Raw genomic sequence first — 23,798 nt, 5'->3', positions numbered from 1 at the left:
TCCATTGGTCTGTGGGTATGACTTTATTCCAATACCATGCTGTTTTAATTCTACCACTTTGTAGTACAGTTTGAAGTTGGGAAAAGTGATGCCTTCCATATTCTTTTTCCCAGGGATTGCTTTAGCCATGCTTGGGGATTTATTGTTTCATGTGAAGTTCAGGAGTCTCATCTAAGTTTTTTAAAAACTGTAATGGATATCTTTATAAGGACTGCATTGAATCTGTATGATGCTTGGTGGTGCATTCCCATTTTGATAATGTTAGTTCTTCCATCTATGAGCAGGGAATGTGTATTCATCTCCTTATATCCTCTTTTATTTCTTGAAGAAGAATTTTATAGTTTTCTTTGTAGGGGCCTTTATTTCCCTAACTAAGCTGATTCCAAGATATTTGATTTTCCGAGGCACAATTGTGAAAGGGATTTTTTTTTAAAAAAATCATTTTCTTCTCTTTCATTATTTGCATATAGGCAAGCTATGGACTTTGGGGTATTGTTTTTGCAACTTACCACTTTACTATACAAATCTATTTTTTCTGGGAACTTTTTGGTAGAGACATTAGGGTCCTCTAATTATAGTATCATGTCATTTGCAAACAGTGAGAGTTTAAATTCTTCCATTCCTATCTAGATGCCCTTAATATTTTTTCTTCCCTAACTGCTATGGCAAATACTTCCAGTAGTATATTAAATAGAAGTGGTGGGAGTGAGCAACCTTGTCTTGTCCCTGATCTTAGAGGAATGATTTTGTTTTCTCCCATTGAGAAAAATGCTTGCTGTGAGCTTGTGATAGATGGTTTTGATTATACTGAGAAAAGTTCCTTAAACTCCCATTTTATTGAGTTTTTTTTTATCATGAATGGGTGCTGGATCTTGTCATATGCTTTCTCTGCATCTTTTGATATGATCGTCTGGTTTTTATTTTTTCTTTTATTGAAATGATGTATTACGTTGATTGATTTGTGAATGCTAAAACCATTGCTGCATCCCTGAGATAACTCCAACTTGATCATAGTGTATGACTTTTTAGATGGGTTGTTAGATTCTGTTTGCTAGCAGTGTGTTGAGGATCTTTGCATCTGTGTTCAGCAGGGGTATCAAGTCTATAATTTTTTTTGTGGAGTTGGGTTATGTTTTCCAATAGCTGGTCACTGAAATGCTGTTATTTGCAAGGGAAAAAAGGGTTTAAATACTAATCTTGTGATGCCTCTCTGTAACTTTCCTTTATTTTAAGTGTCATCAACCTTTGAAAGTGCCAATCTTTTTTGGTGGGGCTTGAAGTTTGGGGGATGCTTGGGTCACATCTGGCATTGTTCAGGGCTTATTTCACCTGGTGTTGCTCAGGCTGTGCTCAAGGATCACTCCTGGAGTTTCTCAGAGAATATGTGTGGTGCTGGGGATTAAAACAGGATCAGCCGCATGCAAAGCAAGTGCTTTATGCTCTGTATTCTTTCTCTAACTCTTGATGGTGTCAATCTTACAATCCTGATGTTGGAATGTGTTTGTATGTATCAATGTGGTATATACTTATCTTCTTTGTATAAGCATGCTTGTTATGTAGATTTTATGTTGTGTGTATATGAATTGTATCTCGTGGTATCCAGCACAACAAGATCCGTCTATATTTTAATTGAAACAAGAAAATTTTTGCTAAACAGCTAACCTATTTTTCACTAGAATTTTATAGAGTACAACAGTGGAATTCCAGTGTTTAATGATGGCTAGCACTTATTACTTGAGGCATTCTGGTTCAAATCTATCTTGAATGTCTATAGACATTTGAAAATTTGACCTGACTTAAAGCTATAAAATTCCTTGTCTCCCTATTTGAAATTATCCATTTGGTAATGATATCTTCTTGTTTCTTTATTGATATGCCAGACACAGTAACAACAAAGTCTCCAATGGAGACGTTACTGGACTCGCTCGAGCAAATCGACGATCTGTATTACTATCACTGAAAATACTTTCTTTTGCTCATTTATCTTTTCAATAACTTCCTAAATCATATTTATCATATTCCCCCTTTTCTTCTGAAAGTATAAATTTGTAGTCAAACTACATTGGTGTGCCATACTGTGATATAATATGTATGTAGTGCCCTCTACTGTACAGAAAGCAGAAAATCCAACGCAACCAATTCAAAACGTGACCTTTCAGTTTCTGAAAATAGTGTATGTTGAGTTTGGGAGATAAAGAAATTGAAGGAACAATTATTGCTTAATTATTAATTTAAAAAAGTCTTCACCTCTATAGATAACTCTGGATTCATAGAAGTATATAGGATTAATTAAAGAAAATCAGGTAGTTTTATTTTTTTAAGATCAACACATCCACATTTCATGTTATTACCTCATACCCTGGAACTTTCCATTTTCTCAGAATTTTCTTCGGCTTTATTCTCTTTATACTCCTTATCTGATGCCTTCAGCTTCTTCAGCTATCACCAAAATTCATACAACTCCAGTCTTTCAAAATGCTGATTAACAGTACAGTGGGAAGGGCTTTTGCCTTGCAAGTACCAACTTAGGTTCCCGTCTTAGGCATTCCATATGGTCCCCTGAGCATCACCAGGAGTGATTCCTGAGTGCAGAACCAGAAACACTGAGTTGTGAGCATTTCTGGGTGTGACAAAACAAACAAACCAACAAAAGAGGCCAACCTCTGGGGCCATAGTAGTAGTATAGCAGTTGAGGGTGCTTGCCTTGCACCTGGCTGACCCATTTCGATCCTCAGCATCCAATATAGTTCGCAAGAGAAAGACTAGAACTCCTTTAGGGCTGGAGATAGTACAGTGGAAAGGAAGTGGTCCCAGTTCAAATCCCAGAACCACATTTAGTACCCCAAGCCTTGTCAGGAGTAATTCCAGAGCACAGAGACAAGACTAAGTCCTGAGCATGGCTGGGTGTGGCCCTCAAACAAAAACAAACGAAATCCTATCAATTTCTGTCACAAATTCTAACTCCTCCTGCCAGTTGGGAATCTCTAGGAATCTCTAATGTTTTATCACTAAAATTATTATGTTAAAAATGTCTCAAATCTTGTCTATTGAAATAACACTAAGATGAACATAGGTATGCATATATTCTTTTCTTGTGCACTCATGTTTTTGAATTCTTGGGACAGATGCCCAAGAGAAGAGTTACTGGGCCCCATGAAAGTTCTATTCTTAATTTTCTGAGGAGTCACCCACAGTTTCCCATAAATGCTAGACTCGATAACAATCCCACCCAATAGTGAATGAGTCTTTTATGCATTCCCATCAATGTTGGCTGTTGCCATTCTTTTAAGGTAGGCCATTCTCCCTGATATGAGAGGTTATTTCATTGTCTTTCTGATTTGCATCTCCCTGATAATCAGAGAAACCAAGGTTCTAGCCCTCAAGTAAAGGTGAGACAAGACAAAATCCACTTCATTCTGTAAACCTATTTAAGAAAATTGTTTTTGAGCCAGTCATAAAAATAAAGAGTAAGCAGCCTTTTCCCCCCAGAATTTAAACCCCCCAAATCCATGATATTTTCCTAGCACTAATTCTTCTCTTTCACATTTTGATAGCTCAGTTACCCAGTTGACTGTTGTTCTCTGCTTTGGATGACCTCTTTCCTATCTTTGACCTTTGTATTCAGTTGTCTTCAGTTTGAAAAATAGTCAACTTTCTCCCATGTGTTCCCTTTCCATTTTGTTTTTGCTATAAAATCTCATAAAATTTTCTTAGTAGCTTAGTTTCACTTATTATACACATAACTGTGATATTAACATTTGAAATCATGTTCCAACATGTTATGGAATGTTCTGCATCCCTCTTTCCCCAGTACCTCAGAGTGTCTATTAATAGACAGGGTCTTTTTTGTTTGGTTTTTGTATGGGTGACACACCTTGCAATGTTCAGGGGTTACTCCTGGTTCTGTACTCAGGAATTCTTCCTGGGACGTACTATGGGAGACCATATGGGATGCCAGAGATTGAATCTGGGTTGGCCACATACAAGCAAAAGCCCAACCTACTGCACCATCTCTCCATCCCCAAGAGACAGGGTCTTTCAAAAAAAGAATTATAAGAATGGGTTTAGACCAGTATTTTTGGCATCCTTCTAAGAAAAGGAAATTGGGGGCCAGAAGGATAGTAAAGAGGTTAAGTTTCTTGCCTCACATATGTCCAAGCCAAATTCAATCCCCCAGCACCACATAAGGTCTCCTGAGCTTCAACAGGGGATACTGCTGAGGAGGGAGCAAGAAAGAATTTCTAAGCAAAGCCTGGTGTAGAAAACACCTATCTCCCCCCCACACACCACCATCACACATCAAAAAAGAAAATTGGGGGGCAAAGCAATAGTATTATGGGTAAGACATTTGCCTTTCATGAGGATGACATGGGTTTCATTCCTGGCATCTCATATGGTCTCTCGAGCCTGCCAGGAATGATCCCTGAGTGCAGAGCCAGGAGTAACCCTGAGCACTTCTGGGGGTGTTCCACCCCACAAAATAAGAGGAAATTGGAGCACATACATCTATAGAACCAAAAACCACATAAGGATACAGGAAGCTTCAAGAGCCAAAGGCAGAGTCCTAGAAAACTGTGACGACCCAGGGATCAAAATTCTGCCTTCAGACACCATTGACAATTTCAACTTGTCCCCCCGCCAGGTCTTTTATCTACCAGTTTCAACTGAAAAATCCAAACCTGTCAATCCCTATAATCATGCAAAATAATTTTAAAATTATTCTTATATATATTTATTATTTGCTATGTATTTTTTCTGGATTTCAGCAGAGCTGTAAATATGAAGTCCAAATCACCCGTGATAATTATTCCTTGTTAATGGAAAAGAGTGACTTATCCTTAGACCAATATTCAAATTTCTAACAATAATGCTCCCAAATTTTATTCCAACTATATTTTAAGCTTTTAACTACTCTTAGAGCTATTTGCAGCAGTTTACTAAAAATCAATGAGCTAACATTAACAGACTATTTTAAAAGACTTATTCAAATTCAGAAGTGATGTGGAGAATTTTCTCATATGCCTTTTAGCCATTCGGATTTCTTCTTTGTGAAAGTTTCTATTCAACGCCCCATTTTTGATGGGGTTGGATGTTTTCTTCTTGTGGAGTTCAACCAGTACTTTGTATATCCTTGATATCAACCCCTTGTCGGATGTGTATTCGGCGAATATCCTTTCCCATTCTGTAGACTGTCTTTGTATTTTGGTCACTGTTTCTTTGGAGGTGCAGAAGCTTCTTAGTTTAAGATAGTCCTATTTGTCTATCTCTGTTTTCACTTGCTCGGTGAGTGGCGTGACATTTTTGAAGATACCATTAGCTTCAATGTCATGGAGGGTTTTGCCAACTTTTTCCTCAATGTACCTTATGGATTTCGATCTGATGTTGAGGTCTTTAGTCCACTTTGATCTTACTTTTGTACATGGTGTTAGGCAGAGATCTGAGCCCACTTTTTTGCATGTAGCCGTCCAGTTTTGCCAGCACAATTTGTTAAAGAGGCTTTCCTTGCTCCACTTCACTTTTCTTGCTCGAAGATTAGACGGTCATATGCTTGGGGGGAGATGTCAGTATATTCAACCCTGTTCCATTGATCTACAGCTCTGCCTTTGTTCCAGTACCATGCTATTTTAATTATTACTGCTTTTTAGTAGAGTTTGAAGTAAGGGAGGTTGATTCCTCCCATTTTCTTTATCCCCAGAATTGCTTTAGCTATTTGTAGGGGCTTATTGTTCCATATAAATTTCAGGAGTGTTTGCTCCATTTCTTTGAAGAATGTCATGGTTATCTTAATCGGGATCATCAGGGAGATGCTGATCAAAACCACAATGAGATATCATTTCACACCACAGAGACTGGCCCACATCCACAAGAACAAAAGCAACCGATGCTGGTGCAGATGTGAGGAGAAAGGGACACTCCTTCACTGCTCGTGGGAATGCCGACTGGTTCAGCCCTTTTGGAAAACAGTAAGGATGATTCTCAAAAAATTAGAAATTGGGCTCCCATTTGACCCAGCAATACCACTTCTGGGAATATATCCCAGAGAGGCAAAAAATTATAGTTTAAGTGATATCTGCACTTTTTTGTTCATTGCAGCACTCTTTACAATAGCCAGAATCTGGAAAAAACCTGAGTGCCCGAGAACAGATGACTGGTTAAAGAAACTTTGGTACATTTACACAATGGAGTACTATGTAGCTGTTAGAGAAGATGAAATCATGATATTTACATACAAGTGGTACTACATGGAAAGTATCATGTTAAGCGAAATGAGTCAGAAAGGGATAGACATAGAAAGATTGCATTCATCTGGGGAACATAAAGTAACAAAATAGGAGACTAACACCCAAGAATAGCCGAGATTAGTACCAGGAATTTTACTCCATGCCTTGGAGGCCAGCCACACATGCTAGGGGAAAAGAGAGCTCAGATAGAGAAGGGAGCAGCAAATAAAAGGTGTTTGGAGGATCCTCCCAGGATGGAAGAAGCATGCTGAAAGCAGACTATAGACCAAACATGATTGCCACTCAATGCTTCTTTTGCAAACCACAACACCCAAAAGGAGAGAGAGAACAAAAGGGAATGCCCTGCCACAGAGGCAGGGTGGGATGGGGGGCATGGGGGGTGGGAGGGATACTGGGATCCGTGGTGGTGGGAAATGGGCACTGGTGGAGGGATGGGTGTTTGATCATTGTATAACTGAAACCCAAGCACAAAAATTTTTTTTTTTTTTTTTTTTTTTTTTTTTTTTTTCCCCCTTTATTTTATTTTATTTTTTTTTAAAGTTGTAGATTTACAATTTTTTGTGCTTTGGTTTCAATTATACAATGATCAGATACCCATCCCTCCACCAGTGCCCATTTTCCACCACCATGGATAATATCCCTCCCACCCCCATCCCCCCATCCCCCCGTCTCTGTGGCAGGGCAATCCCCTGTGTTCTCTCTCTCCTTTTGGGTGTTGTGGTCTGCAAAAGAGGCATTGAGTGGCAAACATGTTCAGTCCATAGTCTACTTTCGACATGCATCTCCCCTCCTGGGAGGATCCTCCAAACATCCTTTATTTGGTGCTCCCTTCTCTATCTGAATAGCCCTTTCCTCTAGGATACCCGGCTGGCCTCTAAGTTATGGAGTAATCCTCCTGGTGCTGATCTCAGCTATTCTTGGGTATTAATCTCATACTTTGTTACTTTATATCCCCCAGATGAATGCAATCTTTCTATGTCTATCCCTCTCTTTCTGACTCATTTCGCTTAGCATGATACTTTCCATATTGTACCATTTGTATGTAAATTTCATGACTTCATCTTTTCTAAGAGCTACATAGTACTCCATTGTGTAGATGTACCACCAAGCACAAAAATTTATAAGTCTACAACTGTACCTCATGATTTCTCACTAATAAAAATTACAAAATAAAATAAAAATATTGGAAATAAAAAAATAAAACCAGTAAAAAAAATAAAATCTATTTGTGTATATAAAAAAAACAAATCCAGAAGTGAACTTATTCTCCCTTAGTTTCAGTTTCTTCATCTATAAAATGATAATTCATCCAATTTTTATAAAATTACATTATGATGTTGCTACTTTTGGATGCTGAGTGCTACTCACTGAGAAAGCTGAGAAAAATAAATATAGAGAAAAGGATAAATCAAGAATTTCTTACGTACTATGTCTTATGTACTATTTCAATGTACTATGCCAAGTGTCTTTTTAAATGTTCTATAATAGAAGACAAGTAAACAGAAATATAGAAATGAACTTCTAAGATTAGAAGAGGGCTGAAGAAAGAAAATTGAGTTGCTTGACTAGAGATGCATTTAGAGACATGAAGTAAAAAAATGATTTTGAAGTGTGGTATTACATGAGCCAATAGGAGAAAATGGTTCTAAAGCAATAAGCTATCAGCTATATTTATATCTACATCTAATCAAAAAATTTTATGGGATGGCTGAATGAAAAGCACTGAGGAGTCATTCCCCAGGGAAGAAGACTAAGTGGTTAAAAGTATTTTAAAGTGGTATAATGATAGCCATTAGAATGTCTCAGTATTCTCTTCATTTTAGTCCCCATTCAGAAAATACAGATTAGTTTATTAATAAAAAAGTATTTTAAAGTTCTTAATTCTATAGAAATGATCTCCAAATACAGAAAATGAAGACATATTTACCATTAGAGAATATATGTGGGCAAAACCATAAAGAGTCTGTGGTATAGAATATACACACTTCTTCCTGTCCAGTGCTACTCTCAACCACTCACCTAAAAAAAAGCTCTATCCCAGGTTGGCCAAAAAACGGCAGGACTCGCTCCTGGCTCAGCTCCCAATCAAGGGAGACTCACTAGCATTTCTCATCGTTACCACTCAGTATTTAAGATACTGAGTTACTGCTGAGACTGACTGAGGAGTTTAGGGCTCCCTTCCCTATCCAATGCCCAGATCTTGAAAGAGGCTCTAGCTTAGTGAGAATTCTAGGTTCCGAACTGCCCTCTTATTCAATGTCTTCCTTACTAGATCTTTAGAACAATTCAAGAAAAAAGGGAGGTACAAATACTATCTCTTTAAATCCTTTTACATTTTCCAGTGTTTTTCACAGTAGCTACTCAGTAAGTTTATCTATGGAAGCTCTGCCTTGCATTGTGGCTGACCCACTTTTGATCCCTGGCACCAAAAACAGTCCCCTAAGCACTACTAAGAGTGATTCTGAGCACAGGGCCAGGAGTGAGTCCTGAGCATTAATGGGCATGATCCAAAACATAATAAAACATAATCAAACAAAAAACCAAAAACAAATGGAAGCTCCTGAATTCAACTTACCTATTTTCCTTGGCTACTATATTAAAAGAGAGAGAGAGAGAGAGAGAGAGAGAGAGAGAGGAGAGAGAGAGAGAGAGAAATGAAGCTAAAATTTGCTCCTCTCTATAGTGCATATTTTACTGTTTATCACAAAGGTTTCACTTTTCACCTTCACATCTTGGCATTTTAGAAGAATATATATAATCTCAATCATTTTACGTTCATATTTATTTTTAAGTAATTTCACCCCATTTAAAAGCCCACTGAACAGAATTTCAGAGTCAATCTACTTGAAATGCTACTTTAATTACTTTTAATTATTTTGTATTTCGGATCCTACTGTATGAACTGTTAGCTTTGCTTTTATGTAAAAACTCACACACTTATAAATTATTTAATTTACTGATGATTAAAAAAAACCTTAGTTTATAAAAAACCTTTACAAAGTTCATACCTCAGAAGTTTTCCTCTTTGACACTACATGTGTGGTTATGAGAGCTGTGAAAAGGGAGATGTCTACAGATAGGGTCTTTGGAAAACTAGCAAAATTTGTGTGTCTATATCATATCCAAAATAGTAGGAATGGTACTCACACCTCAAAAATTACTATCAAAAGGAAGTGTCTTATATAGACATGAAGGAGGGTCCTTAAAACTTAGCAAATATTGGATATTTAATTGGATAAAACATGGATATTAAATTCCCATGCCTTGAAGTGGTTAAGAGATACTTAGGTTTGTGCAATGTGCTATGATCTGCTTTTAAAATTCAACCAGAGTTTTACTGCCTTAGTAAGAATTACCAGATGTTTGGTAGTTTCAAACTTTCTTCTGATTTAAATCTGTGAACACATAACATACCTCATTAACCACATTCCTGCAACAATAACTAAGACTTCTTCCTATGCTAAATTCTTGTTGCAAAATTTGCCCTCTGAAAAGCTGGAACTGGCAGCACCAGTAGTGATCCTTGAGCCTAGTCAGGAGTAAGCCCTAAAGCACCACTGTGACCTCAAAACCAAAGAAATAAAATGAAATAAAAAGCTGGAACTCTATACTTCTTAAAATGAATTTCAACTTTTCAGTGCATATGTAAACTAAACAACATTTAAAATAAATTATTTTTAAGTATTTAACTTAGAGTTGAATAGACAGTACAGAGAGTAGGGAACTTGCCTTGCTCACAGCCAACACAGATTCAATCCCTTTCATCTCTTATGGTCCCCTGAGCACTATCAAGAGTGACCCTGAGTGCAGAGCCAGGAGTATCCCCTGAGCATTGCAGGTGTGTAATCCGAAAACCAAAATAAATAAAAAAAAAAATAGTATTTAATTCTATGATAAATTTAGTATTTTAAGAAATTTAGTGATTAAATACCTGGTTTATCAAGTATTAACAATCTTTATCATGCAACTTTTGTTGAATACAAAATAAACCACCACAAACTATAATCATACTCATCAGTAGATCAAAGCCACTGGGCAAAGTCTAGCTATAAAAAAATTTATTAAAAAAAATAGATAACATATGTAAACATCTGTTTCAGTCATAAGGTTTCATAATACAGCATAACAAGTCCAGGCCTTAAACCTCTTCAGTGAGAGCACCTTTATTGTTGACTAACAGCAATCAGCTTAATTTATCTTTCACTGTGCTGTAAGGTCCCTATGAAAATAAATAACCAGATTCTGTTAAGTATACTAATAGACACAGAAAATTGCAAATGTACAATAGACCATAGCAATTAACCACTGTAATAATGTGAGATTGAATCCTTACATTTTAACTATCTTTTCAATAGTTTCATTTTTAAGTCCATCACAATACAGAATTCACTGGAATAAAGCTAAATGGGAGAATTGAGGGACAAGATAGACCCAGAATTTTCCAAACCCCCAAATATACCACACCAGACCACACAGACAGACAGACACACACACACATTGATACAATTTTGGTCAAAGCAAAACTGAGAAAACAGTTTAATATTTCTCCTTATTTCTCCTTTCACTTTAGACGTGTATTTTTTAGGCATGTTTTTCCTTTCCTTTTAAATGCAGTGTTCATGTGCTCAAATGACTGAATACTAGCCAACTGTACTTTCAAATGTGAAAAAACTTACCCCAAACTGTAACTACCCAAAAGTTGAAACCAAACCACAGAATGGACAGTAATACCACAAAATGTAGTGAGTACCTGAGATTCTGCTCCAAGAAATCTTAAACACAGATTGTTTTACCTATGGAAAAATGTAAATATACTTCTGTGCCCTGTTCATCATCTGCTGGGGTATACTGCATGATGACTATGACATTAAAATCTCTCTCAATATGTATATGTATGTATATATATATATATATATATATAAACTATCAAGTAATATTTGCAATTTAGTTTTTTGTTGTATGAAAAAGAAATTATTAGGTGTCAAACTGAATAGCAAATTTCTAATGAAAGAGGAAGATAATATATTTAACAAAAGGAAACCAGGCAAACTTACCAAGGTTCTGCACAACCATCTCTACAGCTTAATAACTCAGTCTATTTGTATCATACATATATGATTTGTAAGTGACTCAGAAAACTCTTTAAATCATGTAAAATCTGATCTGCTACCCAAAGATACATTTTATACAAATCTGAAAATAATCTATAACATATGTGGTACTTTCCACTGTGTCAATTTATCTCTGTGGATGCCTAATATTTATAAATCACAATGAAATGAAATGTGAGATAACTACTTAATATACCAATGCACTTCTACATCTTGCCTTGACTATGATGCTCTTTATGTGTATTTGGAGTACAAGATTTTAAGTAAAGTGAAATAAAATGACACAAATGTTTAAAATACACGATACATATTTCAGAAAATTTTAATTGTGCTTCTGAATACCAAATACACCACTACTGAAGAACCCTTTTCACAATATGAATCTGCAGGGGAGTTTTCCTTCTATTGCATGGTTTTCATCAAATCTCAATGATTAATCTTTTTAAAATATGTGTTAGAGGTGCTTGAGAGATAATACCGCAGATAAGACGCTCGCCTTTGGATGTGGAGGACCTTGGTTTGATCCCTGGCACCTACTATGGATCAAAAAGTTTCTTATTAATCTGTTGGAGTTTTAATGTGTAAAAAATTTATATTACATTCAATAAAACTTCAACAAGTTACATTCAGTAAAATTTCCTCAGAGAGAAAAATATTGCATAATTTAGGTGAGAACTCGACATTATTTACACAGTATAAGCTACTGCTGCATAGTATTAGTTTTAATAGGACTCTGCATTTATCCTAGTCATCAAAAAATTTTAAATAGCCCTTTACTTATTAATATCACATTATTTTTGTTCTTTTTGTTACACATAACAAAAAAGGAAGGAAGAAAAGAAGGAAGGAAGGCAAAAAAAACAGAAAAGAAAGCATGGAAGGAAACTAAAATGGTATCTCTCATAACAATTTTTCTATATAATATTACAAATGAAGACAAAATGTTGACATTGTGCTTAAGGTAATGCCCCTCCCCACCTCCACCTCGATACACAGCTTTAAATTTGTTTTTTATGTGTCTGCAATTCAAGTTAAGAACAGTGGGGGAGGGGGACAAGAAACACAATATAAACAACTAACAAAAATCACATATAATTTTTGGGAAACCACATAACCATAAAAATAACATGACCACAGTTTTTGAAAACACAGCAGCACGAAACAATTCAATGGGAAAAAACATTGCCCTAATTTTTCACCTTAAAAAAAAAAGCAACAACAAACAACAAAATGCTTGACCAATCAAAGGCACTTAAGACAGAAATTCTTTCTCGAGGTCATATATAGATGGACGGGTAGTTCTGTTCTTCATCCTACACAGAGGCACTGTGCCGTCCATGCTCTGTCCTTCAACATCAGCATCCAGTAAGGAAGGCACGTGGGGTTTAGTTTTATCCTTGGCATCAAGGGAGCAGTGAGGGCTTGGTCCTGAACCACCCACTACCTGGTGAACCTGTAAAGGCAGCAACTGGAAATCTAGAGGGCTTCTCAAGGAGCGGGAGCCGGGCAGAGTCCTGCTACTGACAGTTCTTTGATTTTCAGGAAGGACCTCAGTGGGCAGGTTACTGTGAGTGCTAGAAGACGACAGGGGAATCCCTAAACCTAGGTCCAAATGGAGTTTTGAGACTCGGTTAGTTGTGACAATAGTTGCACCACCTGGTTAGGAAAGCAAAGACAGTGTGCAGTTAGAGTCAGTAATTTCTAAAACAATCAATACCAAAAGAAAGCACTAGGAGCAAGCCCTTGCATGCAGCCATCCCAGGCTCGATCCTCTGCATCCCATATGCTCCCCCCCACACTGCCAGGAGTAATAACTGAGTGCAGAGCCAGGATTAACCCCTGAGCATCACGGGTATGACCCCCCCCCACTCCAAAAATACATAAAATAAAAAAGCACCAGGATGAGAAAGCACAGAAAGCACAACTCAGCTAGGTAATCACTTCAACAAAAACAAAAAAATACAAAAACCTATTTTTAAAAAACCTGTTGAAAATCTAAACACAATTTTTAAAAAAGCAATTTTTAGGAATACAACTCAGAAGAAAACTAATCACAATTAAAAAAAACTGTTAAGAGTTTTTTTTATAATAAAGTATTGACAGAAAAAAGTACTTCATTTTACAGAGAAATGCATTTGTAACCTGCTAAATCATTATAGTGCTTATTTGCCCAATGGACACTAGACTTAGTTTATAAAAAGAAAAGACTTCAAAATTAGACTGAAATAAAATTAAAACTTAAAAAGTATGGTTAGTGGGGCTGGAGCGATAGCACAGCAGGGAGGGCGTTTGCCTTGCACATGGCCAAATGATTTCCAGCATCCCATATGGTCCCCTGAGCACCGCCAGGAGTAATTCCTAAGTGCAGAGCCAGGAGTAACCCCTGAGCATCAGCAGTGTGACGAAAAAGAAAAGTATGGTTAGTATAATTTAACTTTACTTTCAGATTATAGTCTGAAAAAATAACTAAAGTATGAAGCAAGCTTTTCCATATTACTTTCTCTCTTGTTTTTTCATTTTGGTTTTTGAAGAAATGACTTATTATCACTTAAAAAAAATATTTGGCTATAATTAAGAGAAGAACGACCTCTTAGTAGATTACTGTGTTAAAATTTCTCCTTGTACAATTTTAAATCAGTTACATTTCTACAGCATTACAAAAGGGCATTGATAAAACTAATTATTTTCAAGATATGAAATAATAATAATATGAATAAGTTAATATATAGTAGTTAAAGAGGTAGAGGAAAAGACAATGAAAGCAGTTTCAGCTTTAATTCAGCTTTATATCCTCTCCAGCAGAAAGAGCAGTGAAACAGGAGGAGATAACCAGATACAAAGAGGAGGTTAGCTAATGCAATTTTAGTTCCAGTTCTTCCACTAATTACTGGTTTCACTCTGGGAAAATGACCTCTTCTATAACAGGAGGGGCTTGGGCAGTTATTCCCCACAAGCTCTTGCTATTTTAGCATATATGTGAAATTTAAGTTGTTAAAAAGTTCTGATCATTTTCTTAGAATCCAAATCACAAAGTCCAAGAATAGGGTAAAATTCCAAGATCAATGAATAGGACAAATAGGGTAAAATTCAAAGCTCAGTGAACAGGACGAATTTCTGCACATAACCATTTGGCAAAGGTAAAAAAATCCATCCAATTTTACATTGTTTACCAAGTAACAAGACTTACTTGGGCCCTGGATGGCATTTCCATCAGATCTGGTCCTTCTGTGACATGTTGCTCTTTCAGAAGAAACATAAGGCACATTCCCACATGTCTGCTCTGTGAAGGGAGATAGGTTTTTCCACCTAGTAAGATGAGCCTCAAGTTCTGGCATGCAGGCTGGCTCATGACTACTTCCTCTGATGGAAGGGCAAAAATCTTCAGTAGGCATGCTGGGGTCACAAGTAGTATGTGTACTGCCCTCAAATGAATCTTCTCCGTCAGTCTGCAGCAAACACTTTGTGGAGAGAGAAGGCATTGACAGAAGGCTCCCAGTGCTTGGCAGAGAGACCCAGGGTGAGCAGTTGGCCCCCTCCCCTGTAGGGGGAAGCCTCCTGGGAACACTGGCATTGCTGCGGGACTTGGGGGCCCGCTGGAAGATGCCCTCGCGTTTCTTCCTTTCTTCCTTGGGTAACAGTTCTTCAGCTGTCTGTGCTTTATTTAGCTCTCTGATATCCTGTCCCAAAGCCACTGATGCAAGAAGCATGGTACAGCCGTACAAAGCAGACTCCATTTTCTTTCTCTGGGGGGACCGGCTCAGATTATTTGTAGGGTTCAACTGAGTGCAAGCTACAGGGCTTCCAGGAGTCCCTTCCTCCCACCTTTCAGGTTCCCCAAGATTTTCTCTCTGGCCATCTTTCCAAAGAGGTAGATCAATGTAGGCTTGATTAGGTAATTTGATTTGCTTTGGTTTTCTGTGTTCTAATCCTTCAGGAGAATGATCTGGCTCTTCACAAGTTCCTAAAGTAAAGATATAAACATGCACGTGGTAGTAAAAAATGACTTGGACCATACTATAAAATAAATAAAAGCTAAAAATCTAATCAGTGAGTATTCTAAGTCTAAGTATATGTAGCAATTCTACAGTTCATTAAATGGCTCATCTAGAAAGAGCCTAAGGAACACTGGGCTGGTTGCCTGTAGAGAAAGAAGCAGTTTCCTATCTAGGAAAGATTCTTAACTAAAATGGGAAATGGAAACTTTTAAAATACTAAAGTCTTTAAGAAATGCATTGCACACACACATGCAAACATACACACACCCTACAACACATAAAAAAATGTTTTCCAACATAGAGAGTATCATGCTGAGTCAAGTCAGAGGGAGAGGGACATAGGATAATTACACTCATTTGTGGAATATATAAAAAAAAAGGTAAAAATAAAAAACAAATTATGAGACTAATTCCCAAAGACAAGAGAAATGAGGGCCAGGAGGACTGGTAGGAGTGCAGTTAGGTCAGAAAAGGATAATGATAGTTGGAAATTATCATTCTGGACAAAAACTGAACTTTGAAAGCAGGCAAAGTGATATACATGATAACCCTTCAGGGGCAGTATTGCAAACCATGGGAGGGGATTGGTGAGTGAGTGAGGGGGGGAGGAGAGGAGAGAAAGAGAGAGAGTGCAACTGAGTATCAGGAAGAAAACTGGGAACATTGGTGGCAGGAAACCATACACTGGTGAGTGGATGGATGTTGGAACCTCGTGGTGATTCAATATAAAACAAGGGTGGAGAGAGAAAAATGTTCTCTCTTCTCCTCTAATTAAAGGCCTGTGTGTATAAAAATTGATGCAGCACATTACTTGTTCTCAATGTGCTGGATGCACCAGCACCACCTGCATCATCTGCAAACTGGTAGAAATGTGAATTCTTCACCTACTCCAGATCATGCAAGCCACTGTAAAAGGAAGATCCTCCAGAGAGGTTAAAGAGAAACCAAAGGGTAACAATTTCTGCTGGCTGAAGAGGAAATGAATTCTTTCCACTTAGGTGTTCGAATAGTGAATGAAGGAAACCATGAAATCCTTGATCTGGTGTCTAAAGCAATCCACAAAAGAGCCTGACATGGGTCCAGCAGCTTTAGGTCGGCAACACTTGAAAGAAACTTGGCAGCCAAACAAGCTGACACACAGCCTTTCCTCCCAAAATGAGCCATGCTGTTCCCAGTGATGCTTTCTCTTCAGGGGGCTGCCTTCTTCCTCTGTCCATCCTCCTACTTTCTAATACCCAATACAGGTTCCTTTTCCCCTAAACTTTCTCGGAATACCACCTACAACTAACAGTGCCTAACACTGCCCATTTTCCCACAGGCAAAAATCAGCTTCCTGTGAAGCCCCTGGGGAATCTTCTAGTCTCTTCCATTTAGTTACTTACAAATAAATCAGGTATGAGCATTTCTGCAGATGGTAAGCATCCAAACTTCTGTTTGACTTGATGTTCTAAGAGTTAAAGCCTTCTGAAGAGAGGCTTTACCAACTGGGCAGAAAATACTTTCTGGTGAACAATACATGTAATACAATGTTATTTAAAAAACAGGAAGAGAATTCCTTCAACAAGTGAAATTGATCTATTTCCAGATTTCCTCCATGCTGCCTCCTATGGGCTTTCTCATATACCTTTCCTGCAGAGGAACAATTCCCCTGAAGAGGTCATGGACCAATACTAAACCCGCCATTATCTTTTTCTTGTATTTGTAGCCTGAAACCAAAGTAAAATAAATTGTTATCTGTTAAGATCAAGTCATTTTAAGATTAGACATTTAATACATATTGAAGGCTTGCTTACAGCAGGCTTTGGAAGTAGAATGATCACATTCTTCATAGAGATGCAATTCCAATTTGGAAGTGACAGAAAACACATAATAATTAAAATGCCAAAGAAGACAAATATGAATTTCACATAAGAGTAATCAATAAAAATGGGGGGCTGGAGCAATAGCACAGCGGGTAGGGCATTTGCCTTGCACACAGCCGACCTGGCATCCCATATGGTCCCCTGAGCACTGCCAGAGGTAATTCCTGAGTGCAGAGCCAGGAGTAACCCCTGTGCATCACTGGGTGTGACCCATAAAGCCAAAAAAAAATGGGATATAAAGATAAAGCAGGATACTACTTCAATCAAGGCTACCTGAAAAGGCTGTCAGGAAGAAATGTGCTGTGATCTAAACTTTAACAAGGACGATTTACACACATAAGGGATCTGCAGGCCACCTTCATACAGACCAGAGAGCTATAGAATAATAGGGAGCAAGCTCAGTCAGTCATATATATCCATTTATTATGAGTTACTAACAGGACCAAAATATTCTTAGAAGGAATTTCAAGAATTAAGTGGAAGAAAACAGAAAGATTTCTTTGACTAATCCCTTTATCTGGATAGTCACGTGAATACTATAATAAAGAAATAACAATTTTAGTACAATAATTATTCTTTATTAGGCCTAAAAGTATAGTTGGCAATAAATTTTGGTTTGTAATAAGAGGAGAATATCTTATCTTCATAGGCAAGAGTTAGAATACAACAAAGAATATGACAACAGAAAATAGTTATTCAGAAATTATCAGAGTACCTCTCATGTATTTATGAAAATATTTATACTGGAACACATCTTCTTGACAACATACAAGAAAAAAAACTGAACATGGATAGTGAGAGAAAAGGTACTTGCAAAATTGAGTCTTGTTCTGATAATGCATCCAAAAGATTTATGTTTTGTTGAACATCTTTAATTTGGCTACTGTTATCAAAGGGCCATATAAATTATAAAATCAAACATTTTCCTTTGTTAATACAATCCTTGATTGTTCTTCATTGATTTTCACAATTCTGTGACTCTTTAGTATCTTATACTGAAGAGCAAAATTAAATACGGAAAATGATTAATAAAGTGATTACCATAAACTACTTCAAGAAGTAGTTTCCCTAGTTAACCATCTTACTTACTACATCTTACTTACTCAAATTAGCAGTATACCCAGAAGAAGACCGCTAAACCTCAGTGGAATTTCAGGGTATCCACAGTTACATATCTACTATTAAATTAATTTGTTCCTATATAAATTATTGAATATGACGTGGTCTATTTCGTTGTGGAATCGTCCACCGGGAGACTCCCATGTCCATCGTTTAGATTCTGCCTTCTGGAACTGTGAGTTACCATGGATGGTCTTGGTCGACATGATGAACTCTGACAGTCTCTCACCCTGTTCGTTCCATTCTAGGCCATGGGTCCCGATGTGAAGTTCTTCAGCTGATCTTCTCAGTCCTATCTTGGCATTAAAATCACCCACAATGATCTTGTAGAAGGTGTGGTCTTCTTTATAGAACTTCTCTAGCTCCATGTAGAACTTCTCGATTTCTCTTTCATCATAATGAGATGTTGGTGCGTAGACAACGAAGATAGAAACTGCAGGCAGTGAGCCACATCTATTCAAATGTAAACGTCCGATTCCACAACGAAATAGACCACATCATATTCAATCGACGGTTTTGCCTGACTGATGTCGCTGTTGTCCCAAAATTTCGAACGGGATCGGACCACCGTCTCCTTCGTGCAAAATTCTACTTCACAGAGCGGGGAGAAAGGGCTGCAAAGTTCAAAAAGAGAACTCCCAGAATGACCACCAACTGGGAACTCTTTGGTACTATTGCGGCAACATGGGAAGATGCCATTGTTGACAACATTGACGAGGAATACGATCGACTGGTTCAGCACCTCCATGAATGTGCGAGGAACGCCAAGAGAGAGATAGCCACAAAAAGTCGCCTATCTTCGAAAACTCTTGAGCTAATTCGCCAGCGTGATTTGGCGCATGCCTCAGGCAACCGCAAGCTAACGTCCGAGCTTGCAAAGCAGTGCAGAGATGCGATCAAGGAAGACCTCAAAGAGAGAAGAGCAGAAGTACTGGTAGATGCGGCAGAAGCCGGGAAAAGTATTCGTAAGGCCCGCCTGTCCTTCGCCAACTATAAGAGCAAGATGACTGCCCTCCGATGTCCTGATGGATCTATCATATCCTCCAGAACGGCAATGGAGAAGATTATCCATGACTTCTACTCAAATCTCTTCGATAGCCATGTCCACTTGCCAACATACCAAATTCCACAGGATGGGTATGTTGTTCCCAACGTTCTCCCCTCCGAAATCCGACACGCCATTTTGTCGGTAAAGAAACAAACAGCACCCGGCCCAGACAAGGTCAGACCTGAACACCTGAAGAACCTGCCGTCAGTACTCATCAATACACTGGCTCGGCTCTTCACTCGCTACCTGTCTGAATGCAAGGTTCCGTCCCAATGGAAAACCAGCAGGACTGTACTACTGTTCAAGAAGGGAGACATCCATGACATTGGCAACTATCGCCCGATCTGCCTATTGTCTGTCATCTACAAGTTGTTCACTCGAGTCATCCTGAATAGGATTGGCAGAACACTAGATGAAGGACAACCATGCGAGCAAGCAGGGTTCCGCAAAGGATTCAGCACCATCGACCATATCCACACAATAACCAAGCTCATTGAGGTTTCTCGGGAGTTCAAGATGCCGCTCTGCTTAACGTTCATTGATTTAAAGAAGGCCTTTGATTCTGTTGAGACGGAAGCGGTCATTGAAGCCAATCAGGGCATTCAAGCCCAATACATCAGGATCCTCCGTGAGCTGTATTGCAGATTCACTACCAGGATCTCACCATTCTACAAAGAAGTGATCGTTGATGTCAAGAGAGGGGTGCGGCAGGGTGATACCATTTCACCGAAACTCTTCAGTGCCACCCTCGAGAACATCATGCGACGACTGGAATGGGAAGGAATGGGAGTGAAGATAGATGGTCGGCAATTACACCACCTCCGCTTTGCTGATGATATTGTTTTAATAACACCAAACATCAGCCAAGCGGCACAAATGCTGGCCGACTTTGACCGTGAGTGTGGAAAGGTAGGACTACAGCTGAATCTTACGAAGACAATGTTTATGAGAAACAGCCTTGTTCCTGACGCCCCATTCGCTCTCAATGGTACGACCATCTCCGAATGCAACAGCTATGTCTACCTAGGTCGAGAGGTCAACATGACAAATGACCTGGCACCCGAGCTGCGCAGGAGGAAGAGAGCGGCTTGGAACGCCTTCAAGAACGTCGAAGAAATAGCTAAGAGGACGAAGAACCTCCGGCTCCGGGCACATCTCTTTGATTCCACTGTTCTTCCTGCATTAACATATGCCTCAGAGACCTGGGCCCTACGCAAACAAGATGAGAACGCCATTCAGGTCTCCCAAAGAAGAATAGAAAGAGCTATGCTTGGAATATCATGTTTCACTCAAATGAGAGAAAGAATCCGGAGTTCTGACATCCGTCGACGATCAAGGATCAGGGATGCTGTCTCATTTGCCAAGGTGTCGAAAATCAGATGGGCTGGTCACGTAATGAGATTTAAAGACGACCGTTGGACTAGAGCTGTTACTGATTGGATTCCATGGGATGTCAAGAGACCGCGTGGCCGCCCACCTACCAGATGGTCAGACTTCTTCCTGAAGATCATGAACGATCGGTTTGAGGCCCTTCATGTTCCCGGAGTGAACAGATGCCATTGGGCTACACTAGCACGCGACAGGGACAAATGGAGACGTTACTGGCGCCCGCTCGAGCAAATCGACGACTAACGGGAAGTTAAGTTAAGTGATTTTAAGTGATATAAATTATTGTGACACTCTTTTGGAAAGGAACAGAATCTATGAATTCCAAATTAACCGTGAAGCCTAATTGCATTTTTCTATAAATGTATGGACAAAAAATAACTTCTGTGCCCTGCCACAGAGGCAGGGTGGGAATGGGGGTGATGAGGGGTGGGAGGGATACTGGGATCCGTGGTGGTGGGAAATGGGCACCGGTGTAGGGATGGGTAGTTGATCACTGCATAATTGAAACCCAAGCACAAAAATGTGTAAGTCTGCAACTGTACCTCATGATGTCTCACTATTAAAAAATTTTTTATAAAAAAAAAATAAATAACTTCTGAACATAAAGGTATAAACAAGGCCCAGACTACTACTACAAAGAAGTAACTTGCTAACCTTCCCTGTACTCTGAATGACCATGAGACTTACAAAGCTTCTGGAATACTCAGATGATGTTTAAATCAAACAAGTTCTATTTCCTGATTTCCTGAAGCACATTTACCTGATTGCTCCACAAATAATGAAGCCAGTGGCATGGTTTTCTGATTTTTTATGATGAGAGTTGACCAAGGACTGTTGCCATCTGAGAGAGGTCTTATTCTATAAGAGAAAAAGAACAGAACTACATGACATGAAGAATAGGATTTAGTGGGTACATCCCAACAATATCTCTTAAGAAAGCAAAAATACATCCTGTTTTAAAGAGCTAGCAACGTAAAAGTAAAACCTTAAAATGAGACAAAATATAGAATTGCTCAGTAATGAAATTATGAAGTATGATGAATCCATCCTACAAATTAAATGCATATTCATATTTCTATTCTTCTAATAAAGGTAAGGTAAAGGCCCTCCCATTGACCGTCGATTTGCTCGAGCGGGCCCAGTAACGTCTCCATTGGAGACTTTGTTGTTACTGTGTCTGGCATATCGAATACTCTCGGTAGCTTGCCAGGCTCTCTGAGAGGGGCGGAGGAATCGAACTCAGGTCGGCCATGTTGGCCGCTTGTAAGGCGAACGCCCTACCCGCTGTGCTATCGCTCCAGCCCCTATTCTTCTAATAACTGTTTAAAAGTTAAATCTGGGCAAAAAGCTAATTTTGTTTTTGTTTAGTTTTGTTTTGTTTGGAGGGACCACATCATGATGCTCAGTGGTTACTTCTGTGCTCACTTCTGGAGGGGCTCTGGGAAGCATATTCAGTGCCAGAGATCGAACCCAGGTCAGACATATGCAAGGCAAATACACTGTACTATCTTTCTGGCCCCAGATAAGCTATTTTTAAGAAAGCTACTATTACATCCCTATCTACACTTGAATACCTCCAGATAACACATACATACCTTTCTCTGCAATCAGTTCTTTCTTTCATTTGAATTGAATTTGGTCCCCAAGTACAACCTTTTTTCTTAAAATTCCTTTTTAAATCTTCAAATTCTTCTTGTCGACAGACCATGTTCCTTCCCCAAGTTTTATTGCTTTCATCTGAGGTCACTAAACAGAACATTACTCGTTAGTTGTTTTCTTAAAAACTATTTTTATTGAGGTATTGGTGTTTACAATTCTGTTACTCGTATTTTTCATGTATACATCATTCCAAAGCCACACCCAAAGATCCCACTACCCATCACATTCATTAACTAGTTTTTTAAAAAATAATTCTCTCTTGAACATGTATTTTTCTTTCACCTCACATTTTTCTAAGTACATTTCTTTCAAACTATTTTGTTTCACTAAAAATCAATAGGTAAAGTTAAATGCATCAAATCAGTTATAAAACTACTTTATGCTGATAATTAAGACTTCAATTTCTTTAGTAAAACAAATATAACCAAACTGAGCATTTCATTTAAAACAAATTTAGTACCCTGCTTTAAAAAAAAATCAGTTCCACTACTTACTAAACATTGTACATTTTAGGAGATTTCTTCTATATATTTTCAAGTTGTTGTATCTCACACTTTTTTCAGTTTTACGGAGATATAGTTGACATGCATTACTGATAGGGTTAAGGATTATAATACAACATTTTACCCTTAATATATTACACGACTATCTCATTATAGATACAACCATTATATAGATACAATAAACATTCAGCATTGCAACAGTTATCCTGGTAATGAGGACTCCTAAAATTTAATCAACAAATTTCATATATATTATGTCTCACAATGGAGACACTATTGGGCCCGCTCAAGCAAATCGATGAACAACGGGAGGACAGTGACAGTGACATGTTTCAGTGTTAACCATGACACCACTGTCACTATCACTGTCCTCCTGTTGTTCATCGATTTGCTCGAGTGGGCCCAGTAACGTCTCAATTGTGACACTTGTTACTGTGTTTGGATATCAAACACATCAAGGGTAGCTTGCCAGGCTTTGCCATGTGGGCAAGATACTCTCAGTAGCTTGGCTGGGTTGGCTGCATGCAACGCAAATGCCCTACCCGCTGTGCTATCGCTTCACATTGTACATTATATTCCTCTCTACTTATTGGACCTTTAACTACAAGTTTCTACATTTTAATCAATTTCCTTTAAACGCTACCCACAACACACCTCTGATAACTGTAAATAAGATAAATTTTCTATGAATTTTTATTTCATTTACTACAATGACTTCACATCCCATTCATATTGTTGAAAATAGCAGGATTTATTTGCTATTCAACTATTAAAAATAATAGCACCTTTACTTTTTTCCCATGTGGATATCTGTAGGATAACATTGGTTTGTCCTTTCCGCCTTGCCGCAGGGAGCATAGGTTTATTGGA

The 23,798-nt window shown here is 38.3% G+C and overlaps 1 protein-coding gene across 1 annotated transcript in view; it reads right to left on the bottom strand.

Moving 5' to 3' along the window:
- Positions 1 to 11,494: 11,494 nt before the first annotated feature.
- MAP3K21 (mitogen-activated protein kinase kinase kinase 21) overlaps positions 11,495 to 23,798 on the bottom strand; it is an 85,544-nt gene continuing 73,240 nt past the window's right edge. The window contains exons 7-10 of the mRNA XM_056113642.1: positions 22,362 to 22,512; positions 21,527 to 21,624; positions 14,541 to 15,314; positions 11,495 to 13,009 (exon numbers count right to left, since the gene is read on the bottom strand). Coding sequence (XP_055969617.1) covers positions 12,606 to 13,009; positions 14,541 to 15,314; positions 21,527 to 21,624; positions 22,362 to 22,512 — 1,427 coding nt within the window. The 3' untranslated portion in view covers positions 11,495 to 12,605. The remainder of the gene's footprint in view (positions 13,010 to 14,540; positions 15,315 to 21,526; positions 21,625 to 22,361; positions 22,513 to 23,798) is intronic.

Source organism: Sorex fumeus, unplaced genomic scaffold (genome assembly GCF_029834395.1).
Source record: "Sorex fumeus unplaced genomic scaffold, SorFum_2.1 ptg000021l, whole genome shotgun sequence".
Classification (NCBI taxonomy): Eukaryota; Metazoa; Chordata; class Mammalia; order Eulipotyphla; family Soricidae; genus Sorex; species Sorex fumeus.
The sequence above is the reverse complement of the archived record's forward strand: the minus strand, read 5'-3'. Positions and strand labels throughout refer to the sequence as shown.